The 26,868-nt window shown below is 37.3% G+C and overlaps 1 protein-coding gene across 1 annotated transcript in view; it reads left to right on the top strand.

Annotated features, from left to right (window-relative positions):
* Positions 1-20,247: 20,247 nt before the first annotated feature.
* LOC101441606 (butyrophilin subfamily 1 member A1-like) overlaps positions 20,248-26,868 on the top strand; it is a 67,963-nt gene continuing 61,342 nt past the window's right edge. Inside the window, exon 1 of the mRNA XM_058282294.1 lies at positions 20,248-20,494. Within this exon, the coding sequence (XP_058138277.1) occupies positions 20,248-20,494 (247 nt within the window). The remainder of the gene's footprint in view (positions 20,495-26,868) is intronic.

Genomic DNA, 26,868 nt, shown 5'->3' with positions numbered 1-26,868 from the left:
TAACTGCAGATGCTTTTGGTCCAAATAGAGTGAATAATCAGACACATGTAGTTCTATCCACACCACCTAAGTAAGATAGGTGGAAGCTGTGTCTTCTCAACCTTTTTGGGAAATGGCCAGCATGGCCATCCTACACAGAATATAATGTGGGTAGCTGTGGATCCATCCCCACACCCAAATAGGACAGGAGTGGTCTGATGTTTCCTCAGACCTTCAGGGCAATGGCAGACATTATCGTTCTGCATGGAATGCACTGTTGGACACCTGTGGATCCACCTCCATCTCCTAAAATGATGGAAGGGAGCTGGTTTTCCTCAGCCTCTCTGGGCAATGGCAGACACTTTTAACCTACACAGACTGGAGAGTTGAGCACCTGTGGATTCCATTTCTCTGAGCACAATTGAATAAAATTAGAAATCAACAAAAAGCAAAAAAGGGGGTAATTCACAAATATATAGAAATTAAACAACACACTCTTAAATAATCAGTGGGTCAAAGAAGACATACTGGGAGAAATCAATAAATATCTTGAGATGAATGACAATGAGAACACAACATATCAGAACCTATGGCATTCAACAAAGGCAGTGCTGTGAGGGAAGTTTATAGTCCACAATGCTTACACTGAAAAAGAAAAAAAGAGCTAAAAACAATGACCTACCTTCACAGATGGAGGAAATAGAAAAGAAAAGCAAACTATTTGCAAATCAAGCAGAAGGAATGAAATAAGAAAGATCAGAACAAAAATGAAATTTTAAACAAGCGGAGAGGTAAGTGGATGTGGTTCAAGCAGTTGGGCTCCCATTTACTCTACGGGAGGTCCTGGGTTTGTTTCCCAGGGCCTCCTGGTTAAGGTAAAGAGACTCACATAGTGAGGTGGCCTGCTTGGAAAGCTGTGGAGAGCTGGCCCACATTGAAAGCTGATGTAACAAAAAAGAGACAAAGAGGAGAGACAATGAGAGACACAACAGGCCAGGGAGCTGAGGTCGCTCAAGCAATTGAGTGCCTCTCTCCCATATCAGAGTTCCCAGGATTTGTTCCCAGTGCCTCCAAAAGAGAAGAGAAGACAAGCAGTCACAGAGAGTACACAACAAATGTACACACAGAGCAGACGGCAAGCAAAAAAGCAACAGGGAGGGATAAATAAAAATGATTCTTTTAAAAAAGTGGACAGAATTAACAAGACAAAAATTTATTCAAGATTAACAAAATTGACAAACCTCTAGTCTGACAAAGGAAGAAAAAAGAGAAGATGCAAATAAATAAAATTTAAAAATGAAAACAGGGATATTACTACTGACCCCACATAAATAAAGGGGATCATAAGAGGAGACTATGAACAAATGTACCCTGAAAAACTCAACAATATAGAGAAAAGGAAGACTTCCTAGGAATGTATGAACAAACTACACTGACCTTAGAAGAAACAGAAGACCTCAAAAAAAACACAAGTAAAGAGATTGAAGCAGTCTTCAAAAAACACTCCAAATTGTTTCACAGGTGAGTTCTACCATGTGTTCAAAGATGATTTATTATCAGTCTTGCTCAAGCTCTTCCCCAAAATTGAACATGAATGAATGCTACCAACCATTCTATGAAGTCGATATCACCCTAATACCAAAGTCAGGTTAAGATACCATGAAAATAAAATTAAAGACTCATTTTCCTATAAATACTGATTCAAAAATCCTTAACAAAATACTTGCTAATAGAGTCCAACAACACATTAATAGTAATAGTAATAGTCTGAAGATATTATCTTATAAAATGTAACAAATGTTCCACAATGGTGTCATGTGTTGGTGAAGGGTTATTTTCTGGAAATTTTACACATGTGCATGATTGTTTTGTAAGTTCACAGCTTCTGTAATAAAATATATGTTCAAAAATAAATTCAATAATTAGATCCCAAGGGTAAAATTCTCTGCACATCTCCTCTGAGGAAGCCATAGGCCATTATTGCACATGGATGGGATTCTTCTTTGCCTCCCCTCCTAAATAGCCAAGCTCATTTAGCCATACCAGAGGCTTTGGAACTCAAGGAACAATGGACCTGGTAATGTGAGAAGGTGGAAATTACTTACCTGGGGAATCAAATCATGACATTTTTCCAATAAAGAAATACAACATGCTGCAAGGCATTTAGAATAAGGAATAAGCACAGGATATGAATATTATTCCTAAGACAATTTGATTGTAAAGTAAATCAATGATATGACAAGGCAGCTTGTCATGTATTTTACACATAGGATGCTAAATTAAAGCCCTGTTATAAACACAATGAATGTATTTCAACATACATTTTTTAAAGTTAAGGGAAGCAGACTTTGCCCAGTGGATAGGGCGTCCACCTACCACATGGGAGGTCCACGGTTCAAACCCTGGGCCTCCTTGACCCGTGTGGAGCTGGCCCATGTGCAGTGCTGATGCGCACAAGGAGTGCCGTGCCACATAGGGGTGTCCCCTGTGTAGGGGAGCCCCATGCACAAGGAGAACCACCCAGTGCGAAAGAAAGTGCAGCCTGCCCAAGAATGGCACTGCACACACGGAGAGCTGGCACAACAAGATGATGCAATAAAAGGAAACAATTTCCCGGCGCCACTGATAAGGATAGAAGTGGTCACAGAAGAACATGCAGCAAATGGACAGAGCAGACAACTGGGGGGAAGGGGGGAGAGAAATAAATAAATAAATCTTAAAAAGAAAAATAAAGTTAATTTACAGTATTGCTGTCACAGTGAGAATAAGTCTGGCTCAGAAAATTAAAAATTGAATTAGCATAAGTTCAGACCTTCTCAATGGTTTGTTTTATTTTCTCTTATTTATTTACTTATTTTAATAATAAATTATCATTTTTTAAAGATACATAAATCACAAAATAATGTTACATTAAAAAATATAAGAGGTTCCCACATACCCCACTTCCCACCCACTCCCACTCCTCCCACATCAACAACCTCTTTCATCACTGTGACACATTCATTGCATTTGGTAAATACATTTTGGAGCACTGCTACACCACAAGAATTGTCGTTTAGATTGTAGTTTACACTCTCCCCCAGTCCATTCAGTGAGTTATGGCAGGTGATGTAATGTGCAGCGTCTGTCCCTACAATATCATTTAGGACAACTCCAAGTCCCCAAATTGTCCCCCTATCTCATCTCTACTTCCCTCTCCCTGCCCTCAGCAACTACCTTGGTCACTTTCCCTAGATCAATGCTACAGTTTCTTCCATTACTAGTCACAATTGTTCTATAGTAGAATACCAGTAGGTTCACTCTAATTCATATTTTATTCCTCAGTCCTGTGGACTCTGGGGTGGTGATGTTTGCTCCACCTCTCTATCACAAGGGGGCTTAGATCCCACATAGTTGATGGATGTGATTCTCCTGCTTGCAGTTGTAGGCACTCTCGGTTCCCTGGTGTAGTGGTTGACATCTTCTCCCTCCTGTTAGTTGACCTGTGCAAATCCAACAAACTGGAGAGTAGAAGCTGCAACTCTGCTGAGGCTCAGGACCCACCTGGCACATGGAAAGTCCAGAAATTGAAGTCTCCTGGGTATACACCAACCCCAGCACCAAACACAGGTCCAGAAAAAGTGATAGAAGAGGCATGTGTAGAAAGTTCACATCTGAGTCCAACTCCATCACACTCAGGAACACAAATTCCCAGGTAGGCCACACTGACAAGACACTGACCTATGTTCACAACAGCATTATTCAATTGATTTACTAAATCAATTCAAGGAAATGAAGGAAAATATGTCTACGGAGATAAATGATATTAAGACAATATGTGAGCATAATGAAGATTTTAATGAATAAAAAGAAAAATAGAAATTATATGAAGAAATGCTTAATAAAAGTGGTTAAATACACTGGAGGCATACAGCATCATATTTCAACAGGCAGAGGAAATCAGTGAACTAGAAGACAGGATAATCAAAATATTACATACAGAAGGGCAAATAGAAAAAAATATAAAATATTGAGCAGTGTCTCAAGGATTTTAGGGATAGCAGAAGCATAAAATTTTCGAACATATGAGTCATCAGTGTCCCAGAAGAAGAGAAGAGAAAAGGAGCAAAAAGAATATTAGATGATATAATGCTTGAAAATTTCCCAACGTTCATGAAAGACATAAATATACATGCCCATGAAGAGCAATGTACTGCAGAGTAATTTCTAATATACATACTCTGAGACACATACTCATAAGAATGTCAAATACCAATAATGTTCATGGATTGGAAGACTAAATATTATTAAGATGTCTTTCCTATCCAAATTGATTTACAGATTTAAAGCAATACAGATAAAAATTAAAACAGCATTTTTACAGAATTTAAAAAGTCAATTATTAACTTTATTTGGAAGGACATGATGTATCAAATAGCCAAAATCATATGGAAATAAAGAGTGGAATTGGAGGAATCATGCGACCTGACTTTAAATCATACTACAAAGCTACAGTGGTCAAAACTGCATGGTATTGGCACAAGGACAGACAAGTATGGAACTTAACTGAGTATTCTGATCTAGATCATCACATGTATGGTCTACTGATTAGACAAGGTCATCAAGCCCACTCAACTGGGACAGAATGGCTTTTTTGATAAATCATGCTGTGAGAACTGAATATCCATATCCAAAAGAATGAGAGAGGATCGCCATCTGATGTCCCGTATAAAAATTAATCCAAGATGTATCAAAGACCTAAATATAAGGGCCAAGTCCTAAAACTACCAGAAGATAATATAGGGAAGCAGCTATGAGATCTTGTATTAGGAAATGTTTTCACAAAATTTACACACAAAGTGTGAACCAAAAAAAAAATAGATAAATGGGATCTCCTCAAAATTAAAAAATAAATGTGCTTCAAAGGAGTTTGTCAAGAAAGAGAAAAGACAGCTTACTCAATGGCAGAAAATATGTGGTAATCATTTATCCAATAAGGACTTAATATCTAGGAAATAGAAAGAAATCCTTCATCTCAAAAATAAAACAGAGAGGATTGTGGCAACATGGCCATCAGGTTAGTCAGGGAAGACTCAGCTTTCACTAAAACAACAGAGGAAGAGTCAAAAGTTGCCTTGGGTACCTACCTTGGGGTACAGCAGTTCAGCACAGTGCTTCACAACTCCCTGGAGAGCGAAGGACAGAGAGAAGAAGATGAAACCAAAACTATGAGTTAACCCTCCCAGCTGCTGAAAAGACCTCCCCTCCCCCATCCATGTGCTATTAAGTGAGAGCAAAACTCCTGCTAAATTGCATCTAACTGAGAGGAGAGCAAACTGCTGCCTCTCTGCCAGCTGCTTTGGATATGTAAAGGGAAGGCACATTGAGGGTACTGGAAAGATAAAGAGCCAAAGAGAAACCATGACTTGCTTTCCCCTAGAAGTTAATCAACTGAATAAACATAACAAAATAAACAGATATGTAGTCAACAACAAAAATTACAAGCCATACTAAGAAACAGGAAAACATGGCACTGTTCAATGACGAAACAAAAAACCAGGAGGAGATGCAGAATATGGAACAATTAATCAGAGATGTCCAAAACCAATATCATGACTCAACCTAATAAAAAGAAGGGAGAGATTAAGGATATTAAGAAGATACAGGGAGAAAATACTGAAGAAATTGTAAACATACGTAAAAAAGATACCAGATATGATGGTGATGAATGGCACATTCCAAGAAATCAAATCAGACAGATAGTAGAACAAATACATAAAAAAAGAAAAATCTAGCAGGGATTTAGGGATGGACAACATGGAATGCAAAAGAACATTGGTATGCACATTTGGTTTGTGTCCTTGTTTTCAGTTTTTCTGGGTATATACCCAGCAGTGGAATTGCTGGGCCATATGGCAAATCTATGGCTAGTTTTTGAAAAAACGCCAAACTCTCCTCCGGAATGGCTGGATCCTTCTGCATTCCCACCAGCAGTGGATGAGTGTTCCCCTTTCTTCACATCCTCTCTAACACTTGTAGTCTTCTGTTTTTTTTTTAAGTAAATGGCAGTATAATGGGAGTAAGATGGTATCTTGGAGTTGTCCTAAATGATATTGCAGGGACAGATGCTGGACATTATATATCCTGCTAAAACCCACTGAATGTACTGGGGGAGAGTGCAAACTACAATGTAAACTATAATCCATGCAGTGCAGCAGTGCTCCAAAATGTATCCACCAAATGCAATCAATGTGCCACAATGATGAAAGAGGTTTAATGTGGCAGGAGTGGGGTAGAGTGGTGTGTGGGGTATATGGGAGCTTCTTGTATTTTTTAATGCAAGACTTTTTGTGATCTATGTATTTTTTTAAAAAAAGAAATAAAAAAGTAAAAAGTAAAAAGAAATTAAATAAATACCTGAAGAATAGGAACAATAACAAAAATATATCGTGCTAGAGGTTTTAGCTAGAATCAGGCAAGAAGAAAAAATTCATCCAAATTGGAAAGAAAGAAGAAAAACTTTCACCATTCACAGATGATACAATCCTATATTTAGAAAGTCCTGAAAAATCTACAGCAGAGTTGTTAGAGCTAATAAACAATTTCAGTAGTCAGGATACAATATCAATACACAAAAATCATTGGCATTTCTATACAGCTGTAAAGTGCAATCTAAGGAGGAAGTTAGGAAAAAATTTCATTCACAATAGCAACAAAAAGAATCAAATATTTAGAAATAAACTTAACCAAGGAGGTAAAACACTAGTATTCAGAAAACTACAATGTATTGCTAAAATGAATCAAAAAAGATCTAAATAAATTGAAGATCATTCCATGTTCATGGGTTGGAAAGCTATCAATAAGATGTCAATTCTATCTTAATTGACATACATATTCAATGGAATCCCAATAAAAATTTCATGAGCATTTTTTAAACAAATGGAAAACATAATTATCAAATTTTTATGGCAGGGTAAGAGGTCCTGGAGGACTCTCACTTCTGGATATTAGATCATATTACCTAGCTACAGTGGTAAAAACTGCAGGGTATTGGCATAAATACAGACACATAAATACAGTGGCATAAATACAGTGGTACTGAAATGATGGTTCAGAAACAGACCCTCACATCTGTGACTAAGTAATTTTTGACTAGCCTGCCAAACCCACTCAGCTGGATAAGAACAGTCTACTCAGCAAATGGTGCTGAGAGGATTCATTATCCATAAACAAAAGAAAGAAAGAGGACACCTATCTCACACCTCATTAAAAAAATAACTCAAATTGGATCAAAGATCTAGTATAAAAGCAAGAACCATAAAGCTCCTAGAAGAAAATGTAAGGAAACATCTTCAAGACCTGGTGGTAGGTGGTATATTCTTAAATCTTACACTGAAAACACAAGCAATGAAAGAATACATGGATAAATGGGACCTCCTCAAACTTAAACACTTCTGTGGTTCAAAGTCTTCATCAAGATGCTGAAAAGGCAAACCTCTTGACGGGAGAAAATACTTGGAAGCCACATATTTGATAAGGGTTTGATTTCCATTCCATATAAAGAGACCATACAGCTCAACAATAAAAGAGCAAGAAATCCAATTTTAAAATGGGCAAAAGATTTAAATAGACATTCCTCCAAAGAAGAAATACAAATTGCCAAAAGCACATTTAAAAAAATGTTCAATATCACTTGCTATTAGGAAAATGCAAATCACAACATCAATGAGATATCACCGAACACCACATTGAATGGTCGTTATTTAATAAAGAGTCAATAATAAGTGCTGGATGGGATGTGGAGAAATAGGAACACTCTTTCACTGTTGGTGGGATTGTAAAATGGTGCAGCCTCTGTGGAAGACAGATTGTTTCCTCACAATGCTAAATATAGAACTGCCATATGACCCAGCAATTCTTCCACTTGGAATATATCCAGAAGAACTGAAAACTATGGTACAAACAGACATCTGCACACTGATGTTCATAGTGATATTATTCACAATTGCCAAAATAAGTGAACAACCCAAGAGTCCATCAACCAATGAATGGATAAACAAAATAGGGTATATACATATGATGGAATGCTATGCTGCAGTAAGAAGAAGTGAAATTTTGGACAAATATGATAACATGGATGAATCTTGAGGACATTATGCCAAGTGAAGTAAGGCAGACACAAAAGGACAAATATTACATTGTCTCATTAATATGAATTAAATACAAAGAATAAATACATGGAATAAAAACACAGAGTATCAGTTATTAGGAAATAAGAGGAGGGTTGAGAAAAAATACTGATGCTTAATGTACATATAAGTTTTAATTAATGACTGTAAAAGTATGGAAATGTATAGAGTTGATAGTAATACATTATAGTGATTAGCAGCTGGTTTATAAATGGGATTGTGGCTGAAAAGATTTGTCTTGGGAAGGAAATTTCAATTGAAAGAAGCTGGACAATAATTTAAAGACTGAATAACAAAGTGAACTCAGAGATGGATGAGAATTGTAGTTGATGTAGAGTGTCCTTCTGTGAGCTAGAGCAGATGTGCATCAGTATTGAAGGGTGGTGAGAAAGTGGAGAAGCATGGGAAAAATAAAATTGGTGTGATATATGGACTGTGGTTAACAGCAATACTGCAATAACCTTGCATCATTGTCAAAGACGAACTCTGTTGATAATGGGGGAGTATGGAAAAAGTGTGTCAAATATATGCTATGGATATGATGGTTGACAGTAACAGTCTAATGATATTATCCCATATTCTGTAACAAATGTGTGGTGTGTTGGTGAAGGGAAGTTGTATGGGAATTCTACACATGTGCCTGATTGTTTTGTAAATTCACAAGCTCTGTAATAAATAAATAAATAAATATATATATATATATGTATGTATGTATATTTAAAAATAGGGTGGGTTGGGAGAAAAATATACCAAATCTAAGATAGAGATATAGTTAGTAATTTTTTGATGATTCTCTTACATAGTTTGTAACAAATGTTTCACAACAATGTGTTGGTGGAAGGGTGATGTATAGTACTCCTGTATGATATATGCAGGTTTATTTTGTAAGTTCACAACATTTGCTATAAAGTAATTGTTTATGCATGTTTATGTATGAATGATGTACTTCAACAAAATATATTTTTTAAATGCTATTCTTTCTCCTGCTCAGGCAAAAATAAACTATGTAATTGAGAATTATTCATCCTAAAATTTAAATTTCTCATTGATGCCACTATACCAGTTTAAATAACAGGCTTTTCTGCATTGTGAACTCTTCATCCTCATTCTTCCTTTTTTTCTCCATCCACTGAAATGTATTATCCTTCACAAAGTAATGTTTCAGATTTTAAACTAACATTAGTTTTTCTTCTCCCAGTGGATTTTGTCTGGGAGGCAAGAATAAATTATAATGTAGCAAGACCTCATTCTGACTGTGTATTTAGCAGTGGCGTCTTTAGCTTAAATTTTTAAAATCTGAATATGGAGAAAGACATTGAGTCTTGAGAGAATGGATCGAGTGACAGAATTGCCTATGGTTGAAAATGAAATGAAGAAACAGAAGTTTGGAAGAGTGCTTAGACCTGGGCAGAACAAGTGTAAATCCTGAGAAAAAAAGAAGAGACATCTAGGAGCCCACACTGAGACCCAATGAATTAATAATTAAAAACAGAGCCAGTTCAAAGGATTTCATGCATAGCTCTGTGATAAGTTTTGAATACCTGCTATGCTCAAGGCTGTGTAGTGCTGATTTCCAGGCAGGGATTGAGCCTGTCTCTTCCTGTTATGAGAAGTCTTAGCCTTTGAGAGGCTCAAGTGGTGATCTGCCCAGGAAATGAGGCTTTGGTCTGCTAGTCTTGCTTATGCAGTTATCATTATTAAGCTGGCATGCCCTCACACACACCCATTATACTACTTCTCCTTTGAGCTCATCCCTAATGCCATCAAATCTATGGAATCTTTACAGTTTATCCAGGTAAAACTCCCCATTATCTTCTGTCCTCCAGCAGTAATTTTCACTCACATCTATCACAGCATCTATTATGCGATACCTTAGATATTTGTTTGTTTCTTTCATGAAATGAAAACTCATACAAGGCTCCACCTCTGCTTCAAACATTTGTGCATTTCCAGCTATAATTCATTGCTGATCCATGGAAATTAACATTAATTTAATCAATAAAAAGATGATATATAGGCCATGAGAGCTGACTGGTTGTATTCATTAATAACAGGAACTTGATTATATAAAAATACATAAGAGAATGTCCCTAAATGCAGAGAACTGAGCCAGACCAGAAAGGGAAGCTTAGAATTAATAGAAGTTAAAACACAAATTTGGTAATTATTTTCATTTTAAGTATGTTTTTGTTCAAAACTTAGGAATAATTTTTCCCTATGAGAGAAGGGAGATTCCAAAGGAAAGAAATTATTGGAGGTGTTTTTAAAAAAAATTTTTTTTCATTTTTAAAGAAGCTTTAGATATTATAAATGTTACATTAAAAATATAGGGTATTCCCATATACCCACCTTCTCCACTTTCCCACATACACACATATCTTTAATTAGTGTGGTACATTTGTTACAAATGATGAACACATATTGAAGCACTTCTACTAATCATAGTCTATAGTTTACATTATAGTTCACACTTTGTACCACACAATTTTATAGATTTTGACAAAATGTATAATGGCCAGTATCTGTCATTGCAATGTCATGCAGGACAATTACAAAGGCCAGAAGTGTCCTATGTTACACCTATTCCCCCTCTCCATTCCCTCGGAACTTCTGGTGGCCAGTGCCTTTATATCAATGATAAAGAGTTCTTCTATTGCTAGTAATAATAAGTCTATTGTAGTCCATAGTTGCATCCGCACTTAGGTTTGTCCATTTCTCAACGTGAGGACTTTGGAATGGTGTTGTCCATTTTACTTCTGATTGAGAGGGGTCTTGGATCCCATGGGGCAGGGGGATGGAACTTCCTTGCTCAGAGTTGTGGATACACTGTGTTTTCTGGGATGGGCATTGTCCGTCATCATTCTTTTGTTAGTTGTCCTGGATGAGTCCATTGAACAGGAGAGTAGGTGTTGGTTGCAACTCTGCTGAGATTCAGGGCTCAACTTGTATGTGAACGGCCAGAAGATTTAAGTACCAGGAACATATATTTAATGAGTACAGTGCTAATTATAAGTTCAAATTAAAGGGGCAGAAGAGCCATGTGTAGGGTTATTATAAATTATTCTAACTCTTAGAAATGTTTTAAAATAAAATTTCTTTATTTTTCTACTCAAGATACAATAGGCAACAATTAGACACGACTTCTTACAGCAATTTGCTTCTAAGGTCCTTGGCAGTGTGCTCAAGATTGCAGGGACAGATGCAGGACATTATATAGCCTGCCATAACCCACTGATGGGACGGAGAGAGAGTGTAAAGTACAATGTAAACTATAATCCATGTGCTGTAGCAGTGCTCCAGAATGTGTTCACCAAATGCAATGAATGTGTCACTCTGATGAAAGAGGTTGCTGATGTGGGAGGAGTGGGGGAGTAGGGAGTGGGGTATATAGGAGCCTCTTATATTTTTTAAGGTGAAAAATAAATAAGAAAAAAAAAGGATTCGTCAGCTCATTCCAAATATAAGCAAAAACAAATGATGAATGTTCTGTGTTAGAAGGGGGAAATAATTATGTCCACAGACTCATAGTTACTTCAGCGGAAGAATTTTACATCGATCTTTATTCATCATTATTGGACAGTGTGGAGTGCATACATTTTACCATGGCTCTTTCTGGGAGGCATAATAGAAGGGCATTTTCATGAGACTTAAATACTTGGCCAGCACGCCCTTTCACTAGTGCTCCAATTCTGGGATTTTTTAGAAAAGGAAACTATATCCACAGATATAATCAACACCATGAAATTTGGGTAGCTTTTTTGGTAAAAAGTAAACTAATAATAATTATGCAACAAAGAAACACATCCCTAGTATGCAGTTCTTTGCCCACAATTTCCTTATGGTACTGCATGGTTTCATACAGTATGTACAATTTTTAAAATGGAATTAAATATCTGCTTGTATCTTAAAGTCAATTCTGAGAGTCAAACAAATAATGTGAGTTGTATGTACACATCAGCAATTGTTAAATACATTTTGTCATCATTAGAAACTAAATTGACATGTCACACTGGACATAATTCCAGAAGACAGTATTTCATTCTTATGGTTAATTAAATCTCTAAAGCATTTTTTGCTTATTTTCCACTTTTCAATTATTTATTTTTCATTTATTTCTTGGTGGGCTTTTCTGGTTGTAACATATAGTTATTTGCTAAGCATGTATGCATGTGTGACTCACCTACAGCTTCTCCAGCATTAGACTATGAAGAAAGGAAGACTTTCCAAAAATTCAAACACATTCCCAGAAGCCGTGAGATGACATTAATTATAAGGCCTTAGGCTGAGGTCAATTAAAGAACTAGTCTTCAGTGTGTGTGTGGTATTGGGGGCAGTAATTGAACCCAGAGCCTTATATTGGGAACCCTGGGTTCAATCACTGAGTCATATTGGCTACCTGAGTTGGTTTTTTTCATTTACTTTGCTTATTCTTTGTGGTTTTTTTTTTTTTTTTTACGAGTTACCAAGAACTGAACCCGGGACCACCCATGTGTAAAGCAGGCACTCAGCTTCTTGATTCACATCCGCTCCCCAAGTACCCATTTTTCCGAGGTACTGGGAATTGAACCCAGGACCTCATATGTGGGGAGCTGGTGCTCAACTACAGAGCTCTTAGAAGCATAATGGACAAAAACATCGGCAGAAATATGGAGGAAGAGAGCCAGGAGTCAGGAAAACATTTAACAGTGAAAATTGTTGCATTACAAGTTTTGCCATTAGTCAAAGGCTGGAGTGGGAATGAGAAACAAAAGAAAATAATTCATGAACATGTGCAGAACTTTTGGCTGAAGTGATGGAAAGTCTGAAATTTAGGGGAGTGGAAATATTTGTCTTCTTTTGTCATGATACATTTGGATGAAACGTTTGTGGAGTTGAGTTTATCACATTTCCTTCCACCTTGTAGCCAAGAAGCCTAGGTTAAATGAAAAGGTAATTGACAAGTTCTAGCTCTGATACCTTTTAAATTTGGGTTGGGAATTGTATTCCTCTTTCAGAATGCCACTTAGTTGCTAGATTTATTAAAGATAATGATTTGTACATTCCTTTTTTCTTTCTATTTCTGTGCTTTCGCCTATATTTTAATATGAATTTTGAAGACTCTGTATTAGTCCTGGATTGATTTATGTCACCTATAAAAGTCTATGATTATCTTTAGTTTGGAGGGTTTAAGATGTTTGGGTGGTTTCTTTTTCATAATACGTTACTGCTAATGCAGAGAAGCATGGATTTCTAAGACGGATAAATGCTGGATGCTATTTTAAGGCATGCCAGTAGAAGCAGATATTCAATTTTCTTCAGCACAGTCCCCTCTCTGTGGCACCTTACATGTGCAACCATGCTGAGCAACAGCTGTTTCATCAGGTACTCATGACCTTGAGAATTTATTCAACTTGCAGATATGCACTGCAGTCTAGGACCTATTGGTGTTGACTATGTATAGGAATGTGATATGGTTGAACCATGAGAAAAGACACCTTGGAAAAAGAAGGCCTTTGGAAATAATCCATGTCCCTCAACTGATGAGTGGAAAAACAAAATGTGTTATATATATACAAAGGAATGCTATCCAGCTGTAAGAAGAAATGAAATCAGTACGCATATGACAACATGGGTGACCTCGAGGACATAATGTTGAGTGGAATAATCCAGATACAAAAGGACAGATATTGTCTCACTAACATGAAATAAAATTATGAGTAAAGTCATGTAGATAAACTCTAGACTATAGTTTATTAGCAAATAGAATTGTGTGTTGAGAATGGGAACTGATACTTACTGTATGTAGAATTTTCAATAAGGCTTATTGTAAATGTGTGGAAATGAATAGTGTGGATGGTAATACATTATAGTGAATATACCTAACACTACTGAATTATAAATGCAATTGTGGCTTGAAAGAGTAGTCTGTTGAAGTAATATTTCAAATGAAAGAAAGCTAGAGAATAATATAGGTACTGTAAAACAGTGATTTTGGTGGTATATGAAGATTGTAGTTAATAACATATGAAAGTTAATTAAGTTTTATGTATATGGTAATACATGGTAAAATTACAACTAATGTAGCTTATGGATTATACTTAACAGTAATTTTGTAATATTTTTGCAGCAATGGCAAAGAAGATATATCAAATCTAAGGGAAAATAATTGCAGGTATAAGAAGGTATGGAACATTTCCTTTTGGAATAAAGAAAATGTTCTAAAATTGACTGAACTGATGACAGCACAACTATGATGAAAATGAGAGCTGCTGAGTGTACACTTTGAATGGGTTGTACAAAGCATGGGAGTGTGTAACTCAGTTCCTGTGGTGGAAAATATAGTGCGGTTAACAGAACAAATAGAGAACATTCTTTCATGAATAATAACAAGTCTGTAACAGTAATTTAGGATGTCATTAACAGGGTGCGTTGGGGGGAGAATACACCAAATGTTGAGATATTGGCTATAGTTAGTAATGTAGTTTGTAACAATTGCTTAACAAAAATGCTGGGTGTTAGAGGTGGGGTGAAATACAGGAGCCCTGAATGATGGCATTCATCTTCGTCTTGTAAGTTCACAGCTTACACTATACACCTACTGTTTATGTATGTTCATGTATGAATATCTAACTTCAATTTAAAAAGCTTAAAAAATCAGTATAAGTTGTAAAAATATCAGTTGGGATGGACTGTGACCCAATGCACCCTGCCACACACACCCCACATGGTCACCCTCTTAGTGATAATCAGGAGAAAGTGCACCTGATTTTCACTTTCATATTGAGAGGGAAGTTTGTAGAGAAAGGAAGTGGATTTAAAAATCTTCAGGAAGGAGCTCTGTAGCTAACGCTGGATGACCAGGCCTGATGGCAGCTCTCCTTGCCTCCCCATGTGGATGAAAGATAGTGAAGAGCCCGGGAGGCCACCTGAGATGGCTCCATCACGTCTTGTTCCTGGGACCCTCCTCCTCCTGTTCATATTTCCCCACACAGGCACAGGTAGGTGGGCACTTTGGATTTGTGAGATGACTCCCAACATACCACTCGTTCAAATGCGCCCCTTGAATCTGGACATTTCTTTGTTTTCTTTTTGCTTGCCTCTTGTCTGATATTTCTGTGTATGTAGAATAGCTACTAAGAGACTGAAAATGCAGACTGCTGTTGAAAAACATCTGGGGAAATTCAGTGCTCAGCTGCGGGATCCAAGTCAGAGCTCTGCCCAGATTACCCCTGATCATGCCTAGGGATACTCCGAACATCCTGAGATCTTAACTTTTCTGGCGCTCGGGGCCATTTCTAGGGGTTCAGACAGAGGTCTAGTGAAAATGCCAATCGGCTGTGGTGAATTTGCCTCTAGTTTCCATTATTACTGATATGAAGGCTGGATTCAGGTTCCAGGGGAGTGAGGCAGGTGGAGGGGCCACCCTGTGTGATTCCACTTGGAGAAATGAGTGAAGTGTTTGTGTAAAATTGTTCCTCTCACCATCTCAGAGAGCTTTGAAGGACAGGATATGTGAAAAATACTGAGCATAAGACCAATGTCTTTTTACCTCTTTCATACCCTGTCACTAACACTTCAGTTAATAGCTCTTCAGAACATTCATTTAGTGAGTGGTTATTATTATATCAAGCTAATCATTGCTTCTTTTATTTCTGTATTATTTTTAACCTAACCACTTCATTCCACGTCCTCAGACTCTATAGATAGTTGAACATTTATTCACATACCCATAATCATTATATGCACATTATCTGATCAGCCTAATATTGATAGTTTGGACCAAGTACACGTGCTTGCTGGTTTCAGTTTTAAAGGAGTGAGTTGGCAGCAGGAAGGAAGGAGGTATATTTAAAAAGCTACAAGGTGGGTTTCCTCCTATAACGACTTGTGCTAAATAAGCTCTTTGCTGTGTTCTTTGCTGCTCTTTTGTTACTTCTCCTTTCCATAAAAATTTATTAAACAGCTGCTGTTCAATTCGACTGTTAATTGGACACTTTGAAACATAATAATTGGCAAGATTATTTCTGTATTTTTAAGTTGGTTGCTAAAGCACCTTGAATAAAAGTAAATTACATTAATCATACATAAATTTGACAACTCCCAAATTAGTAGAGATAGGCAGTGACCCAACTGGCTATTAAACCTTTTATAAATTTCCAGGGTGGTCTTATTAGTACATCATCTGGGGAGTGGGAGGCTCAGAGTGACAGCAGGTAAGAGAGGAGTAAGTCTAAATCTCAATTGTTGGAACACTTGAATTCAAGTGACTGAAACCATGGAATTGTTTGATAAGGTGGATAAAATGTTTATTTCAGTGACTTAATTTGTTTGACATTCATGACTTTTAATTAGTGATTTGCTAACAACTATTGCCATGGGGTTTTTCTTTTAATGTTATTGTCTTTAGGAATTAGGAAATTAATGCAAAGGCTGATTGGAGATTAACAGAATACAGAATACTGATTTGACATGATGAGTTACACGTACTAGATCTCTGGCTGTCTGCACTAACACTTTATATTATGCCTTCCACTTCTTTTTCTAAATTAATCAGACTATTGTTTTTCCTTTCATTGAACATTTCTTCCTGGGATATCTATTTCTATGCCTTAATATTTTTACTATCTTTTTTTTTAAAATACATAGATCAAACAAAATGTTACATTAAAAAATATGAGGTTCCCATCTACCCCCGCTCCCCACCCCACCCCTACTCCTCCCACATCAACAACCTCTTTCATCAGTGTGACACATTCATTGCATTTGATGAATACTTTTTGGAACCCTGCTACACAGCATGAATTATGCCTTACATTGTAGTTTACGCTCTCTCCCAGTCCATTCAGTGGATTATGGCAGGATATATAATGTCCAGCATCTGTCCCTGCAATATCATTCAGGACAACTCCAAGTTCCAAAATGCCCCATATCACATCTCTTCTTCCCTCTCCCTGCCCTCAGCAACTCCCGTGGCCACTGTCTCCACACCCATGATACAGTTTCTTCCATTCCTATAGTCACAATAATCCTATAGCAGAATATCAATAAATCCACTCTAATCCATATTTTATTCCTCCATCCTGAGGACCCTGGGATGGCAATGTCCACTGCATTTTGCCTTAATTTTTATGTAATATAGATGTTTTAAAACTAACCTTTTGTATAAAGAGTGTAGCTCAGTGGTTGAGTGCCTGCTTCACATGCAGAAGTTCCCAAGTTCTATTACTGGCACCTCCTTAAAAAATAAAAACAAACTAACCTTTTAAAACTAACATTAATTCATGTCTAAGCTTTCATTGCATAATTATTTTCCACCTATAGAACTTGGCCATTTTTTTCTACCATTCATTTTGCATTGTCTTGATACCTATTGACTTACCACATGCTTTACGTGGTTTCGAGTAATGTACAATTTAGTTTAATTGAGAGGATTTTTTACCACTCAGTTATCTCAATGGGAGGTAGCTAGGTATTTCCATATTTCCATGAGCTCTTTATATATATATAGGACTCTTCAGAGAGGATAACAGCAAGACCATTTAATGATTCAAGTATGTGTCATTCCACCATACTGTGAGAAAACTCTTTCCCACCCCCCCACCCCCAGTTCAAAGGTCTGTGCATTGTAAGGTGTTCTTTATTTTTTTTTTTTTTATTATTTTAATTTTTTTATTTTTTATTGACTTTGTAATAATATTACATTAAAAATATATATGTGAGGTCCCATTCAACCCCACCCCCCCACCCCCCCTCTCCGCCCCCCCAACAACACTCGTTCCCATCATCATGACACATCCATTGGATTTGGTAAGTACATCTTTGGGCACCTCTGCACCTCATATACATTGGTTCACATCATGGCCCATACTCTCCTCTATTCCATCATGTAGGCCCTGTGAGGATTTACAATGTCCGGTGATTACCTCTGAAGCACCATCCAGGGCAGCTCCATGTCCCGAAGACGCCTCCACCTCTCATCTCTTCCTGCCTTTCCCCATACCCTTTGTCCATTATGTCCACTTTTCCCAATCCAATGCCACCTCTTCTATGTGGACACTGGATTGGTTGTGTCCATTGCACCTTTATGTCAAGAGGAGGCTCAGATTCCACCTGGATGCTGGATGCAATCCTCCCATTTTCAGTTGTAATCACTCTAGGCTCCATGGTGTGGTGGTTGTGTAAGGTGTTCTTTAAAATGGATTTTGGAGGTCACACCGCTTACGCAGATCCCTGGTACCTAATCTTCTACTATGTACCCCTTCTTCCTCCAGTCTGTGGCAAATATCTATGATATACTATAAGTTTTATGCAGATTCCAGGTTAATTATGCAAAATTTTCCCTTTTATCTAAGAGATGAGGTGAATTCCCCCACTCTCCCAACTATTTCTAAGCAAATCCATCCTGTCCTCGTCACGGGGTACTAAATGCCAAGGTGTACAGCCTTCCATTCTTTAAAGGGCATTGTAAGAAAGAGTTTTCATGTAAGAAGCTGAGCAGGGTTGACAAAATTGAGCTTTTCTTACTGGGGAAATTACTACTGATTGAATATTGACTGTCAGCACAGAGAAGAAGCTGTAGGAAAATAACAAAGAATATTCCCTGGCCCAGAAGTGATGAGAGGTCAACAAACCTTAAATTAGGATCTTCTCTAAGTGTGGATTCAGTACATGGCAATTTCTGAAACACACAGTTCATGCTGCTCATTCTTGAACATCTCAGCCTTCTCTGGAAGCTTCTTTGCTTCCATCTAACAATCCTTCTCATCATCTTCCCCAAGCTGCGCCATGAGGGTCCAAACTGAGGGTAGAACAGTCCTGAAAATCATATGCTCCTGGGTTTTGTTTTTAGCCCATGAAATCCTTGCCTGCCACTCTATTATATTTTATCCAACTTTATTCTTTATCATTCTCATCAAAATATTCATCTATATGTTCACCAGTTAAACTAGAACATCAGTGACTAGAAAGGAAGAACATTGCTTTACTCCTAGAGTAGAACACGACATTGACTAGGGACTAGATAACTATTTGAGACTATGATCAATGGATGGGAAAAGTAGGATCTGCAAAGTTCAGATTGTATCTTTACATCTTACTCTTTGATCAGATGCTTTTGTTTGCATCATTTTTCCTCTGGATCCACAGTGCCTCTCTTCTTTAAAGTAGTGGTTGCCCTATATCCACATAGAAGGTGCTGGAACCACAGAGTCAGATGAAAAGAAAGTTGATTAGTGTAAATGGAAAAATGCGTATCACTTAGTAACTTTCTTCCCATATTTATAGGAAGAAAGAATAAAAATGTGAGGATTGGGTATTGTTGCAAATTGAAACACATCTATGGAGGTTTTTTGTATACAAAAGCATTATAAGGAAAGACTATATTGATTCATAAAGGCTATAAGCATAGATAACTTATAGCTTTGTTTAAACATATCAATTTTATAAACATGGACTAACACTCATTTTCTAAATTGGAAAAATATTATAACTAGCGTTTTGTTTTCCTTAACATCAATATTACTTGTAATAGTTTCATATTCTATTTCAGTAAATGTTAAACTATATTAAGTAATGCAATATAGTACACTATATTTGTTTAAGGCAAGAGAATATTTGATTGCCAGTGTTATCATTTTCATTGTGTGCCTTACTATTTTTGGGTTTTTGAGCAAGCTGCTAAATTTCTTCCTGATTCAAATTCATTATCTTTAATTAAGGAATATTATCTCTAATACATAGAGTTCTTATGAGACTTACATAGACTAATTTATAAGAATTTGAGTTCCAATCCTAGGCAAGTAGGAAAAAACAAATTTATTTGTGGTTATATTATTGTTGCTCATTGGAATTGTGTTTTATCATTAGGACTTATACTAATACTGTAATGCAGTACCTTTATTTTTAATCTATTTATTTATGTCCCATAGCTCACTATTAATTAAGCTATTCTAAATCTTCTTTCACAATCACTACTGCCACAGTCTTGGTGCTGAACTTATCCTTTTCTTAACTATCCCCAGGAGAATTCCATGTCATAGGACCGAAAGCGCCTGTCATTGCTTTGGTGGGAAAAGAGGCTGTGTTGCCCTGCCATCTCAACCCACTGATGAATGTTCAGAACATGGAGGTGAGATGGTTTCAGATCAATCCTTTTGTCCTGGTGCATCATTATAAAAACTTTCAGGATCATCTGGAGCAGCAGAGGCCAGAGTACCGAGGGAGGACTGAGTTCCTGAGAGACAATATCACCGAAGGGCATGTGGCCCTGCGGATCCATCACATTCGTCCTTCTGATGGAGGGAAATACAGTTGTTTCTTTGAAAGCTCCACATACTTCAATGAAGCACAGTTTCAAGTGTTGGTCACAGGTGAGCTTCTGGAATGAAATCCTTTGGAAACTTTGTAATATATATTGAAGTATATAGACAGAGATAATTGAGTCTTACAAAACAGCCACCAAGAATGCCAAGAATATTTGAGAGATTAAATTCTATTCAATCTGTTCCATCTTCTTCAGGTTATAATAGGAATTATTTTTCCTCATCAATATTTTTGTTTAAAAGAAGGAAAGAGCAGGAAGTCTGATACTTCTTTTATCTGAAGTATCCCAGAAACTCATTTTATCTAGAGAGTTTTGTCAAATATCCAAAAACCACAAGAAGCAAGGCAGATGCAGGAAATCAGAATCTGACTAGTCTTCCCTCATGCCCAAGTTTTCTGGACCATCATTCTGGTCCACAAGGAATATGTTCATGTTCAATGAAATATAGTCTTTCCCACCCTTGCTATGATATCCCTTCTTACTCAGAGATTACTACATATATTTGCACTTTTATATCGCACTCTCGCTCATCAATTGTTCCTACCAAAATGAGTCAACAAAGAAGGTTTCTAGTTCAGCCAAATATTATGCCCCAATCAATCCTTTCCCTAAAAATATAGCAGTGCCTACTAAAGAGTTCAGGGGTTATGCTTATTATGTAAATTTAAATCAAAGATGTCTAAGGGGCTATTCCAAATTTTTGTGACCAACTCAGACTAGTTCCCTCATTATCTTTTAAAGACTGGCTAAATTGGAGGTACAGATAATTACACACAGATCAAAGCAAAACACTTTTCCAGCCTTTGAAAAGTAATATTATTGGAATTCTATGATGGATTACACATGCTGGTTTCTCTTAAGGTTCATTGGAAGGACCATGATACATATAGTCTATTTTGTTGTGCCATGTTTTGTAATTGTTAATTTTATTTTGATCCCTGCATCTTCAGACATTTTATGTCATAAATAAAGTTACTACACTAGTTCAATGTTTTTTCCCTCTTCAAGGTGAATTCATGCCAAGTATTCTTATTTGTGACAGTCTCAGGACAATGCCAGCTCCTCAAGTAAAGTTCAAATTCCTCTTTCAGGTTTTGTAGTTTCTGGCATGCATTCTATAATTTTTTACTTTTTAAATTTTTTCTCTATATATATTTTTTAAATGTTACATTCAAAAAAATATGAGGTCCCCATATACCCCCATCCCTCTCACCCCACTCCTTCCACATCAACAATGTTTTTCATCATCGTGGGACATTCATTGCATTTGGTGAATACATTTTGGACCACGGCTGCACCACATGGATAGTGGTGTACACTGTAGTTTACACTATCCCCTAGTCCACCCAGTGGGCCATGGCAGGACATACAATGCCCAGCATCTGTCCCTGCAGTACCACCCAGGACAACTCCAAGTCCTGAAAATGCCCCCACATCACATCTCTTCTTCCCTTGCCCTACGCTCATGGCCACTTCCTCCACATCGATGCAACAATTTCTTCCATAGTAGAATACAGTAAGTCCACTCTAATCCATACTCTATTCCTCCATCCTGTGGACCCTGGGATGGTTATGTCCACTCCACCTCTATATAGAGAGGAAACTTAGATTCCACATGGATGATGGACGCAATTCTCCTCCTTGCAATTATAGACACTCTTGGCTCCCTGGTGTGGTGGTTGACCTTCTCCACTTCCCTGTTAGCTGGCTGGGGTAATTCCAATAAACCAGAGGGTAGGATTTGCAAGTCTGCTGAGGCTCAGGGCCTGGCTGTCACATGGACAGTTCAGAGATTCAGATCTCCTGAGTGTACACCAACCCCAGCACCAATCACAGGTCCAGTAAAAGTAACAGAAAAGGCATGTGTAGAAAGGTCACATCTGGATCCAACTCAGGAACACAAACTCCAAAGTAGGGCCAACTGACATGACTCTGAACTCCAGAGCCATCTGCCATGACCATAAAACCTGTGGGTCTCTGTAGCCCTCAGGAGAACCATTACCTGGGCTTGTATCTACTTCAACTGTCTCTGGGATCCTGCTGAGGCATGCATAAGTGGGACTTCTCTGATGACCTCCCGCTCTCTTCTGGAGACTCATTGCCATATAAATTCATTTGTCCTTTCCATTTCCCCCTTTTATTCAAGGTCAAAAAGCAGTTTTTAAAACCTAATATTACATGTAGGCTGAGATTTTCTGCTGGTCTGAGTTTACCCTTTTATTCAAGGTCTTTTTCTAGTTACATCATCAGCTGGTGTTTGGTAGTAATCCCTCAGTGCCAGGAAGGCTCATCCTCAGGAGTCATGTCCCATGTTGGGGGGAAGGTAATGCATTTACATGCTGAGTTTGGCTTAGAGAGTGGCCACATTTGAGCAACATGGAGGCTCTCAGGAGGTAACTCTTAGGCACCCTGCAGATCTAGGCCTAGTTCATATTTCAGGTGCACAGCTCATAAGCATTGTCATCAGTATCAAGGGCTCATTGTTGGACCATTCTTCTTTATTGGTCTTCACCATTGTTGCTGTTCCATTGGGGAATATGATAGAGCTCCCCTGGCTAGGAATTCAGCACTCCCTCAGTTATCATTTTTAACTGTAACCACTATGAAAATATCCAAACATTTTTATGTACCCTGTATACATGCCCTGGAGAACTCCCTCCCAACCATGTGCCCCCCATCAGTAACACCCCACATGAGTGTTCCTCCCCTGCCATAGTTGAACCTCTCTATAGTCCAAAACTTCTTAAAAAATGAAGCCTAATATTATTGCCAGGATCCATTAATAGTAAAATGGAGTATAGTGATGGGGTTAAAGGTTAGATATACAATACATACTAATTTAGAAAAATTAAGTAAAGTAAAAATAAATAGGGGTAACAAAAAATGAAAAAAAGAAAAAGCCTTGTTTTTGATGTTTTCCTTTCATCACTGCAATAGGTGTTGCACTGTATGTACAGTGGCAAGGCAATTTCTTCCATTTCTTCCTGTGTCTACATCCTTTCTTTTTCTTGTTTTTTTTTTCTAATTATTAAGTTTCTCTTCACAAAAGTTTTAGATCACAGTAATTCACATATACAATACACAGTACTCCCACATATCCAACATCAAACACTTTGTCCCTTCCCCAGAAATTATCTTTTTACATGTTCATATTATATTTGCTGCAGCTGATGTACAGATATTGAAATAATAGCTTTCAAACATGGTTCCATTAGGGTTTACATTATGGTTTATAATTTTAGAATATACAATTTTCTAAATTTTTAGCTTCCTTATGTTTTATATTATGGTTTACATTTTGACCTATAGACTTTTATACATTTTTTGGTCTAACTTAACATGTCCTATATCCATCATTGCATGGACTTGTGGAACACTTACAAAGCCCCACAGTTACACAGATTCCATCTATTCAATACCTCTTTCCCCCTCCCCTCAGGGCCCACAGTGACAATCACTCTTCATTACTTGAAGGACCATATTCAGAGATATTTGTAGCAATGTTGAAGGCTTGACATACTTGACTGCCCTAAACCATTGGGAGCCACAAATTCTCTCAAGAGATACAATTCCCTCTATTTGAGAACATCAGTCCTCCCCAAGATGTGGGTATACCTTCACTGTCATTGTATGGGTCTCCATCCAATGATATAACCCACTATGGCAAAATTAACACTCACACACTCCCTAAAAGCCTGCCCTGTGTCAGATGCCCCCCTTTAAGCATCTTAAATAGGTAACCTTCCTTATTATATTTTCTAAAGAAGTAAACTCTTTAGAAACATTATAGTTTCAACCAAATACCTGACAATCTCATATGTTCAAATGTTCCCCCCACCCTCTCCCCAATTTCTTGGGTCATCTGACTCATCCTCCCATCCCTAGTCCACTTCAAGCCCAAAAAGCTCCACCCAAAGGTATTCCTATACCCCCATTTTATCCTTTTCCTGTACAAATACTTATCTCCAGCTTATCATAGATTTCACCCACGTAGGTGTCAGCTCGCAACCTTCCTCTACCCCCCAACTTCCTTTAAGCCTGTCATCCAGTCTCTAGCTATTTGAGATAGCTTGGATTACTTATTTCATATGAGAGACATCATCTAGTATTTGTCCTTCAATGCCTGGGTTGCTTTACTCAACATAAGGTCCTCAAGATTCATCCATGTTATCACGTTTTTGTACTGTATTCCTTCTTATAGCTGAGTAGTATTCCATTGTATGTATTTAACACATTTTATTTATCCATTCATCTGTGGATGGGCATTTGAGTTGATTCCAACTTTTGGCAACAGTGAATAGTGCTGCTATGAATGTTGGTGTGCATATATCAGTTTGTGTTCTTGTTTTCAGTTCTAATGGATATATACCCAGCAGTGGAATTGCTGGGCCATATGGCAAATCTATAGTGACTTTTTGAGAAACTGCCAAACTGTCCTCAAGAATGGCTGGATCCTTCTACATTCCCACCAGCACTGGATGAGTGTTCCATTCCTCCACATCCCCTCCAGCACTTGCAGTCTTCTGGTGGTTTTTTTTTTTTTTAATAGCTGCGAGTATTATGGGAGTAAGATGGTACCGCATTGTTGTTTTGATTTGTATGTCCTTAATAGCTAGTGATTTAGAGCATTTTTTCATGTGCTTTTTAGCCATTTGTATTTCTTCTTTGGAGAAGCATCTGTTCAAATCTTTTTCCCATTTTTTAAATGGGTTGTCTTTTTATTTTTGAGATATAGGAGTTCTTTATATATGCAGGATATAAGATGCCTATCAGATATGTAGTTACCAAATATTTTCTCCCATTGTGTAGGCTCTCTTTTCACTTTCTCGACAAACTCTTTTGAGGTGCAGAAGGCTTTAATTTTGAGGAAGTCCCATTTATCTATTTGTTCTTTGGCTGCCCCTGCTTTTGGTGTGAAGTTCATGAAGCCATTTCCTATTACAAGGTCCTGTAGATGCTTCCCTACATTGCTTTCCAAGGTTTTTATAGTCTTGGCTCCTATATTTAGGTTTTTGATCCATCTTGAGTTGATTTTTGTTTAAGGTGTGAGTTGGTAATCCTCTTTCATTCTTTTGCCTATGGATATCCAGTTCTCCAGGCACCATTTGTTGAATAGGCCATTCTTCCCCAGTTGAGTGGGTTTGGTGGTCTTGTCGAATATCGTATGGCTGTATATATGAGGATCTATATCAGAACTCTCAATCTGGTTCCATTGGTCAGTGTGTCTATCCTTGTCCCAGTACCATGTCATTTTCAATGCTGTAGCTCTGTGGTATGTTTTGAAGTCAGGTAGTGTGATTCCTCTAATTTCATTTTTCTTTTTCAATATGTCTTTGGCTATTCAGGACCTCTTTCCTTTCCAAATAAATTTCATAGGTAGTTTTTCTAGTTCCTTAAAGAATGCTATGTTGATTTTTATTGGGATTGCATTGAATCTGCAGATCAGTTTTGGTAGGATTGACATCTTAATAATATTTAGTCTTCCTATCCATGAACAGAGAATGTTGTTCCATTTATTTAGGTCTTCTTTGGTTTCCTTGAACAATGCTGTAAAGTTTCTGTATATAAGTCCTTTACATTTTTAGTTAAATTTATTCCTAGGTATTTGATTTTTTTATTTTTATTGTAAATGGTATTTGTTTCTTGATTCCCTCCTGAGATTGCTCATTTTTGGTGTACAGAAATGCTACTGATTTTTGCACATTGACCTTATAACCTATGACTTTACTGAACTCATTTATAAGTTCTAGAAGTTTTGTAGACTTCTCAAGATTTTCTATGTATAGGATCATGTCATCTGCAAATACTGAAATTTTGACTACTTCCTTTCCAATTTGGATGCCTTTTATATCTGGTTCTTGCCTCATTGCCAGAGCAAGTACTTCTAACACAATGTTAAACAGAAGTGGTGATAGCAGGCATCCTTGTCTTGTTCCTGATATTAGTGGGAAAGATTTTATGATTCCACCATTGTAAATGACGTGAGCTGTGGATTTTTCATATATACCCTTTATCATGTTCAGAAAGTTTCCTTCTATTCTGATCTTTTGCAGTGTTTTTATCAAGAAAGGGTGCTATATTTTGTCAAATGGTTTTTCTGCATCTATAGATATGATTATGTGATTTTTCCCTTCAATCTGTTCATATGGTGTATTACAGTAATTGATTTTCTTATGTTGAAACATCCTTGCATACCAGGAATGAATCCCACTTGGTCATGGTGTATAATTCATTTAATGTGTTGTTGAATATTATTAGCAAGTATTTTGTTGAGGATTTTTGCATCTAGGTTCATTAGAGATTGGTCTGTAGTTTTCCTTTCTTGTGGTGTCTTTGTTTCACTTTGGTACTAGGGTAATGTTGGCATCATAGAATGACTTAGGCAATGTTCCTACTATTTTGATTTTTTGGAAGAATTTG

The sequence above is a fragment of the Dasypus novemcinctus genome, chromosome 19 (genome assembly GCF_030445035.2).
Source record: "Dasypus novemcinctus isolate mDasNov1 chromosome 19, mDasNov1.1.hap2, whole genome shotgun sequence".
Taxonomy (NCBI): Eukaryota; Metazoa; Chordata; class Mammalia; order Cingulata; family Dasypodidae; genus Dasypus; species Dasypus novemcinctus.
The sequence above is the reverse complement of the archived record's forward strand: the minus strand, read 5'-3'. Positions and strand labels throughout refer to the sequence as shown.